At 43.3% G+C, this 13,917-nt stretch overlaps 1 protein-coding gene across 1 annotated transcript in view; it reads right to left on the bottom strand.

Moving 5' to 3' along the window:
• Positions 1–12,945, bottom strand: part of LOC120514099 — a 38,596-nt gene extending 25,651 nt beyond the window's left edge. The window contains exons 1-2 of the mRNA XM_039734229.1: positions 12,928–12,945; positions 12,312–12,498 (exon numbers count right to left, since the gene is read on the bottom strand). Of these exons, the coding sequence (XP_039590163.1) occupies positions 12,312–12,498; positions 12,928–12,945 (205 nt within the window). The remainder of the gene's footprint in view (positions 1–12,311; positions 12,499–12,927) is intronic.
• Positions 12,946–13,917: the final 972 nt, after the last annotated feature.

Genomic DNA, 13,917 nt, shown 5'->3' with positions numbered 1-13,917 from the left:
CCATTTCCAGACGTAATTAACACCACCACTCCCCTCATTAGGGAGTGGCCTACTTTCCCTCCAGCATTACCATCCCCCCTAAACTTTTGGAAGGGCTTATTATCCCCCTGTAGCTCTCTGGCTAACATTAACTCCTTGTGCTTCACAGGGGTCTCTCTCCCTCTCTGCAGCTGGGAAATCCTGCCGGAGATTGCTGGTTTCCTTCTCAAGTCCTTGCACTGGGAAGTTGCAGCTGCCACTCCTGGATGGAGAGCTGTGCTGCCTGTCCCTCTGCAGTGTCCCATTTTGCCACCATCAGCAGTCAGGATACGCTCTAGGCGCTGCCCAGATGCATAAGAGTGATCCCATCCCAGAGGGTTTGCAATCAATTCAAAGAAACAAGAAAAAATCTTGGAAATTCTGGGTTGCAAGGCACAAATGCATGCAGCTTACAGCAAACCTGGCTTTACATTTGAGTTACAAACCATCCTCTAAGTACCCAAGTGCAATTCCTTCTCTGCACTCAAGCTGAACATCTCTTGACTTCAGTATGAGTTTTCCTCAAGAGGAGCTGATTTGGCACAGCACACTGGATTGTTCCATGTTCCCCCTCCCTCAGTCCAGCACCCTGGTAGTGCCGTGTCCTATGAACCCATCACTCGGGAAGCAAAACCAAAAGCTTGTTTGCAGAGCTAACCCATCAAGAACCCACATAGGAGGCTAAACTTAATTGTCTGTGGCTGTAGCAATATCAGATAAACCCTGCAGAGGTAAACAAGCAGACTTGAGGGATTAACATTTTCTTTGATATAAACTTTGTAGGATGCTCTGTTGTCAAAAAGTCCACAGAGATTACTTGTGCTGTAGTAGGTGGCACTTCATTTTCCAGAATCTATGACCCAGCAGAAATTACTGTCAACTCCCCGAGCAGCCGAGGGGTATCGATTCCCCCGTTACTACAGCAACCCATTAGTTATTCGATTGTGTCTCATATGCAGTGACTAATCTGCCTCAGCGAGGGCTCGGATTTTGACACTTTTTCATTCTAATCTTTAATTAGTTTATTTGATGCGGCCTGCACGTTTTATTTTTATACTAAGTAGTTATTGAAAACACAGTCAAACCGAGCAGAGATCAAAGGAGCAAAACCAGTCTGCTGTCAACTAAACTAGTTATGCAAAAAAAATAATAAGGAAAAAAGAGAGCATGCCATATTGAATGTGTAAGCCAGTTTCACTCGGCACTCCTGAAGCTGCACAGAAACCAACCCAGGACACTCCTCCATCCCCAGACACTTGAAACATAAGTGCCCCAATATGTCACCTCCTTTGTATCCCCAATTCAGTGATTACACTAAAAGACTAGAAAGCATTCACCAGCAACTTTATCAACTTCCTTTGATACCTGGCTCTAGAGAGGAATAGACTTGGAGAGCTATCTTCCCAAAATAGCCAGAGACTGGGCACCCTTTAATGGCTTCTCCTCTCTTTGATGTCAAGTAGTGAGTGAGGGGTCTGCACAACAAGCCAAACCTGGACAGAGGAGCAGCATGGTTGGCTAAGACCCACACCCATTCTCACAAACCACTTTACACATAAAACTGCAAGTTTTGGCCACAAACATAAAGAATTTTAACTTTATATCACACTCTTTAATAAGCCACTCTTTCACCTGGCAAAAAAACCCCAGAAGTGGAATAAAAAAAAATCTTCACATTAATTCAGCAAGTTAAAAAAAACCCACAAAAATGGAGACAATGCATTACCAAAACTAAGGGAAATTTTTTTTTTTTTAACTGAGGTGCCATAATATCAACATTTTACATCTCTGGGGCACAAAACACCCACCATATTCCTGTGCACTTAAATGGACAAACATGTAAAACCAGTGAAATTCCATAGGTTTTATCTCTGCTCCATTTCTACATATTAGGATGTCCACAGGTCTCAGCTGCATGTTTGAGCTTACACAAGCAAGATGCACTTAGTAAAGAGTTTGAATGAATCCCCTTAGTACATGAATGAAAAAATTGCCAAATTTTATGCACTAAGGAAAGGTTTTGCTTTAGCTTAATTTGATATCAAACTATGGATTTTCTCCAGCTTGATTAATCAAGTGGACGAAAAGGATCCTAAAGAAGAAAGGCTTAGGATAAATATCCAGACATCTAACTACAGGTATTTCCATTGCTTGGTATTGTCACCAGGCTAGAGGGCAGCAAAAGTTACAATTCAAGGTATGGACTCTGTTTCACCAGTATTCCCTGTCCTCACCATTTAAACTTTACAACACTGAAGAGATAGGAAGTGAACATTTGGACCACTCACGCACTCACCAGCACCAAGTCCCTCCATTTAGTGCTTCATTCAACTTCAAAAATCTGAAATAGATAAAATGTGAACAGACTAAAATAGAAAAAATAGAACAGAATTCAGAATTGGTTTTGTCTATGTGATGCAGCGTGGAAGTGCACATACACACATGCCAGCAGTTTTCCAAAACACACCCACTTTGGTCCATTAGGAAATTGATCCAGGGTGCTCAAGAGAGTGGCTTGAGTTAACCCAAGTAACCCATTTGTGTTATCATCCCTCTTGAACAATTCCCTGGATGTAATTCATGGAACTGCAGGCCAGTTATTAAATCACAACACTGCTCTCCAGAGAAACCTGACACAGGCTGAGCCTGTAACAGAGAGAGTCAAGTGGTCCACCTGTACACAGCCAAGCTGGGCATTCCCTATTACCTAAATGGAAACCTGTAGGAACACTGGATTTGGTAGTAAACTGTGCAGTATTTTATTAAGATACATTTCACTGAAGATGGACAGAAGCACTAACAAATCACAAAAGGGAGTTTCTAATCACTGCTGCTGAAGATGGAGTACAACATTAAGGTAAAGCAAGATGCATCTGCACCATTTTTTATCTGTTAAAAATAACACTTAGAAAAATCAAGGGCATTGGCAATTGGAAACTTACATTTCGTACAATTGGACATACAATTAGGGAATGTGATTGACCAGCTTACACTTTCTGACAAGGTATTTCATATCATCCATCCCTACTTTGCCATAGGTGAGTCTTTCAGCTCAGCCTTTTTTCCATAAGACTAAAATTCTGCTTAGGAGTAAACCAGTGATTATCTGAGGCATAGAGTGAGATCTTAAATCCCCTGCATGCCTCTAACTCCTGTGTCCTTGGCTGGCTTGGGGAGTAAATACTGGTGTTCTCTGAGATTTCCCTTGCAAGAGCTTCCATTTCATCCCAGAGCTGGCCAGGAAAAGCACTCCCCAAAGCCCTTTCCTATACTAAATGCCTTCTCAATTTTTATAGTCAGTGGGAGTTCAGCATGTCCCACAAACTCCTGTGGAGGTTGTAGATCCAATCCCAAAGGCCCAGCCTTGTTAACACTGCAGCTGAACACAAGGCATGTCAGTGATCCCCTTGAAGTCTCTTTTATTTAATTACCACTGTCAACTGTCTAAAAGGCTGTTTAGTTTAGAAAGAACTTCAGGAAAGTGAGGTGAAGAAGAGAAGCCGTGCTAGGAGAGGAAGCTTACAAATGATTGTGATGAATGAGAAAGCAGAAGAGACATTGCATCTAAGTAGCTGCTCCTGAGTCTTTATACACCATTACATATGCAGTTACACACAAATAAAGCACATTCATGCTCTCTCCATATCATATTTCATTCTAGTTATGAATAATTCGATATGCCTGTAAACAGAGTCCAGATTCAACAATATTAAGGAATTGCACAGATACAGTAATAATGAAACAAAACTCCTAAGCCAGAGAAAAACCAGCTGTGTGTAATTCATTATGTCACAAGACTGTCATGTTGCTCAACAGAAAAGCCTGCTTTTTGCCTGGCCAGGAATCACCCCAAACCTATAGAAAAATATAAATATATAATGTCCTGAAGCATAATTTGTTTTGCAAACATAACTTGACTTTAGGCATTTCCAAGAATAAAGGAATATGCAGATGTGTATCCACTCGTAGTGACATGACAAAGCTACTGTTCTGCCAGAGCAGAGCACCCCTCAAGCATGAGTTCTGGCAGCATCCCCATGTCCATGGGCCACATCCTCACACTGGTACTGATTAGTGTAATCCCTTTACTGCAGGGCAGCTCTGCAGAGGAGCCCCAGAGGAGCATGTGGTTTAACAGCCTGTGTGCTAAGTGAGGGCAAGAACCAGCGGAGAGGAAAAGGAACAGGGCTGTAGCAGCCAGTTTATCACACTTGAACCAAGGACGTGCTCCTCTTATATACTGCCCTTCCCAGCTGCCATGGCTTGGAGGCATTTTCTCTGCTCAGGGAGAGCTGTGCACATGGCACCTCCCCCGTGGTGGCTGGCTGTGATCCCATCACTGCTGTGTGGAGCATTAAGGTCAATACGCCTGTAACCATAAATACCCAAATACATTTTGCTAATGATCAACCGTCGTCACTGAGCAAAGACAAATGTGTTCACCACACACTCCAAGAGCACCACAGCGTTGCTTTTAGAGGAAAATACACTGAAGAACCTGGACTTCTTGTCCCTGGCAATAAGCCATGTCTTCATGGCCTAGTCACCTCTATAAATACAATGAAGTATGGTAAATACATCTGGGATTACATTAGACACTGAGCAATTTGAGAAGATTGGTCGACTGTGGAAATCTAAAATGGTCTCACTAAAGCAGCTTAAGTGCTACTAGCTAAGCAGGTTTGGAGCCCACATTTCAATGCACAATACCATGCTATATGGGAACTCACTTTGCAAAACTGTCCAGGCTCAATGTTCATTACTAGGCTGCTTGATGATTTACTGTGTCATAAACTGGAACTTCTCCTAGTGCCCTTTGTGTTGATGATGTCATTTGAAGATCACTTCTCTTTATGGTTGGTACATGCAGTAAAAAGATTTACAGTGTTCATATGTCTCCACCAATAGCTCTTATGTACAACCTTTAAGATCCAAACCCTGTTAGAGGGTGGGATTCATCTCACCTAACCAACATCCTGAAGCCAGGCCAGCTTTGCTGTAAGGGTTATTCTTCTATAGAAAATGAAAAAAGAAGAGGCACATTCAGATCATGCATCTTTCCACATAGCTCAACCATCTACTTGATGAATCCAAGCCAGGATAAAGTCACATACTTAAATGACAAAGCTGTAGATGTTCAGCAGGATAGGACAGGACAGACTAGAGAGACCTCTGCCCTGTAAGCAAAATAATTTAGAAGGAGAGGAGGTGTATTAAGATGATACATGTCTACCTTATCTGTATGTTTATAACTGGTTAAATCCAACTTGCATGATATATTAGTGAGATTCTTCCTTCAAGTTTCACTTACCCTGGAAAGACAGCAAAACAAGAATAAGTGAAAAGACCCGAACTCAAGGCATTTATAAAGCTAAATCACATCACAATTCTCAGGTTTCTGCAGATGCAAGCCCTGTAACAAACAGAAAAGCAGTGGAGCTGAATTTATCCCAGTGTTCTCCGACTCCACAGGTGCACAACTCCTGCCTGGCTGAGCTTTGGGGTAAAAGTGTCCCAGGAAGGCTTTGCCCATTTTCACCAGTAACAGAGAGTTCATCACAGGCATGATGAAAACCAAGCCACAACAGCCACTGATCTCAGCTTCAATTGCAGGGAATATTTACTCCTCCCATCTCATGAGAAGAACATGCAATTTGGGCACCACAGCAAGTGGAGATATCCACATTTCTGGGTGCTGGGGTACCACCTGTGGGACACCAGCAGGAACACCAGCCAGCAACCCATCCCAAATCCAACCTCTGCACCCACAGCAAAAATTAAACCAATTGCACAACATCCCACCTCTTTAAGATCCTGTAGCAAAATTAGTAAAACATGCAGCTACTCTATGTCATTTTTATTGTATATAAAAGGAACCCATTACAATTATTTGTTACTTTTTGTTGCTGTCACGAATGCCTAAATAATCCTTCAGTGTTTAGAAACAAGCCACTAGGGACCAATGAGACACATTTATTGTAATTACATGATTCTTCTAATTAATTTTTGTCAGGAAATTTGAAAGTAAAAATCTCCAGCTAAATGGTCCTCCCCTCCTCGCTTTCCTCCAGCCGACAGACACGTTCCTGAGCCTTGTTTAAAAAGCTCATTTTCTTTTTGCCTAGTTGAAATAAAGTGGAATTGTAATTGAGAGTGGGCAGAAAGGAGAGAACATTGTCATTAGACCACATTGTTTAAATCAACCCGTAACAAGCATTTCATTTCGTTTGGGTCATTAACTACATTTGAGTGAAAAATGTAGTTTGCCTGGCAAGCTGGTTGGTGGCCAAATGCCTCTAACAGGAGACTTGCCTGGGTGAAACTCAGAGACCACAGCACAGGCACACAAATTTTACAGGTGGGGAACTTAACCATATAGGAAACATGTTTCAAACCAGCATTTAAAAAGTAGACACTTGTCAAAGATATACACAAAATTTGATATTTGCTGATCTATGAGGTTGTACAGCCTGAGGCAGTATTCTCATAATTTATTCTATTCTCTCCTGTAACACAGATCACTGAATGCCATAGAGAAATTCAGATGAGATAGCCTGTAATTAGGGATTATTATATCAGCTGCTGGACTCACAGCCACTTGTGACATAGCATACCCAGGTGATTTTACTAAAACAGTTTACCAGATCCCTGGATAAGCCTCAAACAAATCCATTTGAATAGTCAACCTTCCTTTTCTAAGCCACACCAGGACTTGGCAATAGTTCACTTACTTTCTCTCTTTCCTTTTCTCACACAGCCCACCAGGGAACTGACCTGCCACATGCTCAGCAGCAGTGTCATTTGCCCCACCTCTTTGGTGGTCCACAGCTGTGTCCCTGACAGAATTCCTGTTCCCATACCCAGAGCCTTGCAGCAGACACACCACAACTTCAGCCTGAGTCTCAGCCTCTTCCCCATGGCCAAGTCCTCCCTGGATGAGTTGTAACTCTTCTATCAGGACTCTACCCATAGACATTTTCTACCAAGCCTCTGGTACAGCTTTTAAATTATAACATTGATTACCCACAAGACCTGAAGTTCCTCCTTTAAATTCCTGGTGCTGACATTCTTAAGACATTTGACTGATTGACCCATTCATTTTCTTCTTGTGACAATTATCCCTCAACCTCTCCCAGTTCTTACTCATGCCAGTGGTTTGATGCACCACTGTCCTTGCTAATCCTATTTTCAATCCTTCTCAGCAGCAGCAAATCTCTCCCCATTGTGTTTCCTGCACATGTGGCTCCACTGGGACAACACACAACATGGGGACAGAGTCTAACAGTGTCTAATATTGTATTTGGTCCCTGCTACTCCCAATCTCATCTCTTTCTGCATGTCATACTAACTGCAGAGATGCTTATTTGAAACAACCCCAAGTTATTCTCTCCAATCCTCCTATTTATGGAAAAGCACTGATTAACCAGAAGTATTTTTATTTAAACCAAAAACCAATTTATATTATATAAGAAAAAAAAGGTCAGGTAGATACTCCATTTATCACTATTACAAAGGGCTGTAACACAGTGATGAAAAGAAAGAGAAATTAATTACAAGTCAGAGGCTGCAATAACTCTCTCTGTAATTGTGACAAAAAATTTAAATTAACATTTCTGTCACCAGGAGAAGTTTGATTAATTTTACAATAGTGGAGATGCTATCACCTTAATATTGGTAGGTAAGGAAATTTTACTATTTGCAATTTAGATGTAGATCATTTCTTTAAGACTCAAAAAGTGCCTGCGAGGCACCTTCACACTTTATTAACAGCTCAATCAGTGCCATGCTAGAAATAATTAGCCAAGAGACCATGTAGTAAATACATCTAGACTAGGAAACCTGCAGAATAAGAAGCACATTATAAAAATCCAGACCCCTACAAGAGGAACAGCCTCTATCCAGCTCTCCAAAGCGATCACCACTACCCAGCTGCCTGCTATGGCACTCTGCCTTCAGGGAAACAACACAAATACCAGGGTTTCTGACAGATTTGTTTTGTTTTGTGCTTTTAAGCCTCTGCTTGGCTGCAACGCCCGAGGGCAGAGGGAATGGATCCAAGCAGTGGTCACTGCCCATGCCCTGGGTGCCATATGAGGGGCTGGCTTCCCTCTGGGGCTGGTGGGTGCAGGAGGTGGGAGGGAGAAGAGCTGCTGGGGAAAGCTGCTGCTGACAGATGGTGAGTGAAATGCTGTGGGAAAGAAACTGAGGCAAGCAGGGATTCCCATGGTGTAGGACCAAGGGCTCTGCAGCAGCCAGGCAGGCCTCCTGCTCCCAGCCCACGGACACAGGCTTTACCTTCTTGAGGTCTGTTCTGTTCTCCTCAGCTTTCAGTCCTCACAAGATCCTGACCAGAGTTGGCGTCTCAGATGGGACTTGGACATGCACAACCACCTGGAACATCAGCAGGCTTTGATATTAAACACCCCACAGACAGACCCTGTCCAGCCCCTGCTTTCTCTGCAACTTGAGGGTTTCCTGCACCTTCAGAGAGTACAGAGCTCCATGCAGGACAGGACAGGACCCAGGCAGCCTCTCCACTCCTGCTGGGAGAAGAGGCACCCTTTGATCTCAGCCTTGCAGCTTCAGGCTGTGCAGAGAGCAGCATCAAAGCAGGGAAGGGCAGCACTGCCTTGGGATCCCCTCTGGGACCACTCATGTCAACAGCCCAAACATCCCTGTCTGCACTGTGCCTGTAAGGGGGAAATTCATGTGTTTCTGTCCCCTGAAGACCTTCCCCAGCTGCAGCACACACAGGAGCAGGGGAGGTGACCCAGAGGGACACAGGAGCCCCGGAACCAGGCTCTGTGGGTGACACCAGTCCCCAGCCTTTTCCACCAGGGCAACCCATGCAAAAGCCCAAGGATATAATACAAGTAAGGATCAGACCAAAACCCTGGGAAGCTTTCCCAGTTTTTCTCTGCACTATTTAGCAAGGGCCAATAATTTCTTCCTTTCATAAACACTGTGAATGACAAAAATCTGAGAAATAAAATGAGCCTAATGAAAATGTTCTGGTTCTAAGGCAATCATTGTCATTTGGCTTACAGAAAAAGGGAAACACAGCTCCCATCTGTACTCTGCTCCCTGTAGCCAACCAGGCTGACTGTTTCCAGCATGGATCAATGAACCATTCATTAGAGGAAGCAAACCCAGATGAACAGCTCTCATCTCCCTCCTTCAAGATCAAACTGACCTGCATGGGAAGTTTCAAGAATGCTCTCAAAACTGCGAGTTTAGGGAAAGTTGGAGCACTTGAAGTTTCTCTGCGCATAATGATGTCTGATAAACCACAGTACGTGCTGCACCCAGATGCTGAGCAGAAAGAAGCTAAGATTGTGCTCATGGGGGTTGGATCACCTCCTCTGCAGCACAGGGGCAGCACTGCACCATGGGTGCAGGGGCTGCTGAAAGTACTGGGGTGAGTAGGGCAGAAGGAGCTTTCTAATGCTGTCAGCTTGTAAGCGATATTAAACAGTTTATACAATTTTTTCACTGAACATCTTCAGAGAGAGTGAAGTTTAATGGGGAGGGGTAGGAAGGAGAAAAAAAAAATAAAAGTAAGGATGGAAGGCAGCAGTGGGGTAATACAACCAAAGCAGTGAATTCACCATTCAAAGAACTTTAGAAAATAGGACTTCACCCTAAAAAGTTGAAGATCATTACAAGGAATGCTATGAATAAATATTTACTCCAGCAGTGAAGACATCCCCAAAAACAGGCAGGAGCTGGCAATGCCACTGTCTGCTACAGAGAGCTCTGGGGCTCCAAAGCATTTGCACTGAAGAGAGAGAGAGAGAGAGGCAACTGCTCTGTCAAGTGCCAGGCCCTTTCCTGAGACCCATCAGCAGAGCCTCTGACAAATGGTACCTGCAGGATGGCTGTCAGAGGCTGTCACTGGGCAGGTACCAGCAGCCAGTGTAATTCACCATGACAGTAACAGGCATGGGGCAGCACAAGGTCCCCAAACCACACTCATTTAAGTAACTACAAAGCCAAGGGAAGCACAGGCTGGCCGAGGAGGTGAACTGCAGCAGGCACATAACAAATGTTTATTGCACATGGCTAAGGTAAGGCCACGTTCCTTCCTCCTCTTGAACTGACACAAAATTTAATGGGAGAGCTTTATAAGGACAGGCTATGGAAAGAGGCACTAAAGGCTGTTTCCAATGACATTTAGAAGTAGGCAACAATAAAAAGAGGAAATTATAAAATGCAGCTACCACACTGTCTGCAAAACTTAAAGGTGGAATTTCTGCGTGTTCTGAACATTGTTGCAAGCCAGGGAGGAAACAGCTGCCCTCTGAAAAACAGCTGGAAAAGCAAGGTGTGGAAAGCAGAGTGAGTGTAAGAGGACAACTCCACTGGAGCAGTGTTTACTGCAGTCTGAGCTGCTGATGTCAATAGAACTGGATCATCACAAAAGACCAGCACTGGGAACAAAAACACAGCACAGTCCTACCAACTCCAGCCACCAAAAGCATTTACCCAATGATGGGGTCAGTATCATCAGGCAACTAAAACCAATTTTCCTCAAATTTTTTCCATAGCTTTGTGGCTGAGCTGTGTTTTGAGACAAGGCACTGCCAATGTCCTCCAAGGGGAAGGATTTTCTGGCTGGTCAGTGATAATCCTGTTGCCAAGACAATTTAGTAGGGCCTTTCCTTTACACAAAAACCTGCAAACACTCTCCTTTGGTAGTACAGAGCAGAAGGGGGCAGGCCCTGGAGACAACATCCCCTCCCCACCTCTGCTCCTGTAGGTGCCTTTTGCCAGTAGCTGGCACTGCCAGAGTATAACAGAAACATGAACTAACAGTCCTCCAGTAAGTATTTGACAGATTAAACATTGCCTTGAGCTTTATTTCTTCAGCAGAGTTATGGAAAACTAACTTCCGATGGAATTAGCATTTAGTGGTAGTTTTCAGTGACTGCCTGAGGCTCTGCTTTGGAGCACATCTGCATCTGGCAGGGATCCCTCTGACCCATCAGATCTGCTTCCTGCTCTCATGGCAAAAGCAGGAGCTGAGATCTGGTGCTCCAGCTGCCCTGCAGGGACGACTGTCATGAGAACAGAGCAGAGTTTGTGTGATACAGAGGCTGCCTTAATGTTCTGGAATTAAACATTATAGCACAATTGGAGTTTGTCCCAGAGGTCTGATGGAGTCATCCCCAAGGAGAGAGGCTAAGAGGGGGCACGATGCTGTACATCTACCCACATGGCAATTGAAAGAAGAAAAAAGTAGGAGAAATCATATGATTCTTTATTTGAGAGCTAAAGACACATTTAGAACTTATGAATCACCCAAAAGAGCTACACAACTGTGTGACCTGGCAAGATAGTTTCTTGGAAAACCTCCTATCTCTGGACAAACAGATGTCATAAAGTACCCAGCTTCTCTGCTACATGTTTTCTTCATCCTCATCTCCATCAAGAAGTAGTTTCTCAGCTCAGGCAGCAGCCACAGAGAATCAATTGAACCTGCTTATTGAGAAAATACTTTCAAACAACTGATTCCTTATCATAAAGGATGCACTTGGGAACTACACACCATCTGTGAATTAGAGCCAAAAGCTCTCTAAAACTTTGTGTCTTTGAATGGTAAAGCCTTTAAGAGGGAAGGGAAAAAAAAAAAGAAAAAAGAAGGAAATCCTGGTCCAATAACATTGCTTGCAGCAGTTTACCTTTGACTACTGAGGGGAAAAAAAAAGAAAATCATTAAATGTATCTCTCATAGAATCCATTTTACAAGCTAATGTCACTTTGCTTTGCTTTCAATCAGAGATTAAGGTTAATCTCCAGAACTACTGGCGCACATGCAGACACAGTGAAAAAATGCAAATAATTCCACCAAGGAGGCACAGAGAAGAAAGCTCTTTCTTCACCAGAAATCTATTATACTACATTAAAATGCACCATCTGATTTACAGTCCCTGTTGGGTACTGAAGTATAGCTGGGATCAGGCAGAAGCTCTGAATACAGCACCAAGAATGCAAACTACAAATGAGTGCACGTGTAGCTGTGTCCAGTGGGGGGGCAGGGGGCAAATGTGGGTACAAATCCAAGTGCTTGTGGATTGCTGACCTAAACACACCTCATTTCTGCCCATTGTGAGAGCTCTGCAATGAATGAATGCAGAAGGGCCTATTTGTGAAGATACAACCCTCATGGTGCCCTATAGCACAAACAAGCAGTGACCACTTCCCAAGCCCTCCATGGAGCACTTTGATTCCCTAGGGATGAACAGGAAACCCCAGTAAGAGAATAAATGTTGCACACAAAAATATCACCTCACAAGATTGCTGTGTGCTGGACACAGCTCCCCTGCACTGAAGGCAGCTGTCTGACCCCATAACAGCAGGAACTTGGCAGCACCAGGATTGCATCAGAGTGTTTCTCCTGAAAGAGACTGGTAGCTTTATTCCAGGACTGGAGTCCACAGCACCATCCTTAACAAAAGCTATCCAAGGTGCAAGGTACTGCTGGGGAAAAAAGAAAAAAAGGTACATTTAAAGTTTTAATTATTCCAATTACAAAATTGTCTATAAGTCATGTAACACAGACTTTCAAATACAAGAGGTATTGGTCCTAAAAATGAATGGACGTGAAAGGGATGTGTAACAGCTCAGATACACATGATGAAGAACACACTAAGGGACAAGCCACTTCCATTCCTTAGTGCCAAGCTTTTCTGTCCTGCCCCTCAACAGATTTTCAGAGACCGTCCTCAGAAACATTCCCCAGCTGGTCTGGCTTCAGCTGTGCCCTAAATGATCCCATAACTGGAGTCTGATGCTGCTGCCTATACCATTCCAAAGCTTTTTTCCCCCCTTATTCTCTTTCTCCTCACTTTTGTTTGCTTGGTTTTGTCTGTGCTTAACCAGAGCATGACTTTACTGGCCTCAGCCAACCTGGCATTTCACTGACATGTTGGTCTATTTACCATTATATTGCTGACAGAACCATACTTGCCTTTTAACTTGAATTTGCCCCTTGCAGACCCATTAACAGCCACAGGGAAGCTGGCAAATAATTGGTTTTTTACTGTGGAGTAATTCCCTATATCCCAAATTTTCTTTAAAGCTGGCCATACCACTGCAGCACATCCACCTGAGTAGAAGCACACACAGAGTGGAGCAAACCCCATTTGGGACTGCATGAAAAAGACAATCTAGAAATGTGTCAGCAAGGAAAGCCTGAGGACACTATTTTGTAAAATGTGTCTGAAAGCTGTGGAAGGTCTGTCTTGTAGTCAAGACCTCATCATTAAAATTCAATCAAGAAAGGCAGTATAACCTTCTAAGTTAAAACACTAAATAAAAGGAGATCAAGATAAATAGCAGATATCATCTGAGCCAGTCATAAGAACGGATGTGCATCAATCTCCAAAAAAGTCACTCAAGATTGATAACACCAAAAGACAACATCTTGATAATCAGCTTTACGGTGATGGATTGAGGGAAAGTTTAATGAGTCAACTGCCAGACTGGAATTTCATTAGAGACTTTACCAGAGCTAGAAAAACCTGTAAAAACATAAGAAAAATCTGCCTTGTAAAATACAATAGTGAATACATTTCTGTCCACACAGTGAATTATCACATACATTTGCGTCAGGAACAGTTTGACTGGAATCTACTGCAGAAAATCCACTGCCTACTACTCTGTAATTTAGCAGTTGTGAGAGCTGATCTAACATAATGTAATTGTATTTTAATGTCTTCTATGAGACAAAGACTCATTAGTCATCCCCTAAAGAGAAGCACAAGCTGAAGTCACATGTCATTATACCAAGTTGTCGGGTGTGTGGTGCTCGCCACTCTCTTCACTAAACTTCAAGTCAGGCTCTGCTGGCAAATGCAATCTGACGGAAGGACCCTTAAGGATGTGAAGCTGGATTTT

This window comes from Passer montanus, unplaced genomic scaffold (assembly GCF_014805655.1).
Source record: "Passer montanus isolate IOZ18808 unplaced genomic scaffold, ASM1480565v1 scaffold9, whole genome shotgun sequence".
Classification (NCBI taxonomy): Eukaryota; Metazoa; Chordata; class Aves; order Passeriformes; family Passeridae; genus Passer; species Passer montanus.
Note: the sequence above shows the minus strand (reverse complement) of the source record. Positions and strands in the feature narration are given on the sequence as shown.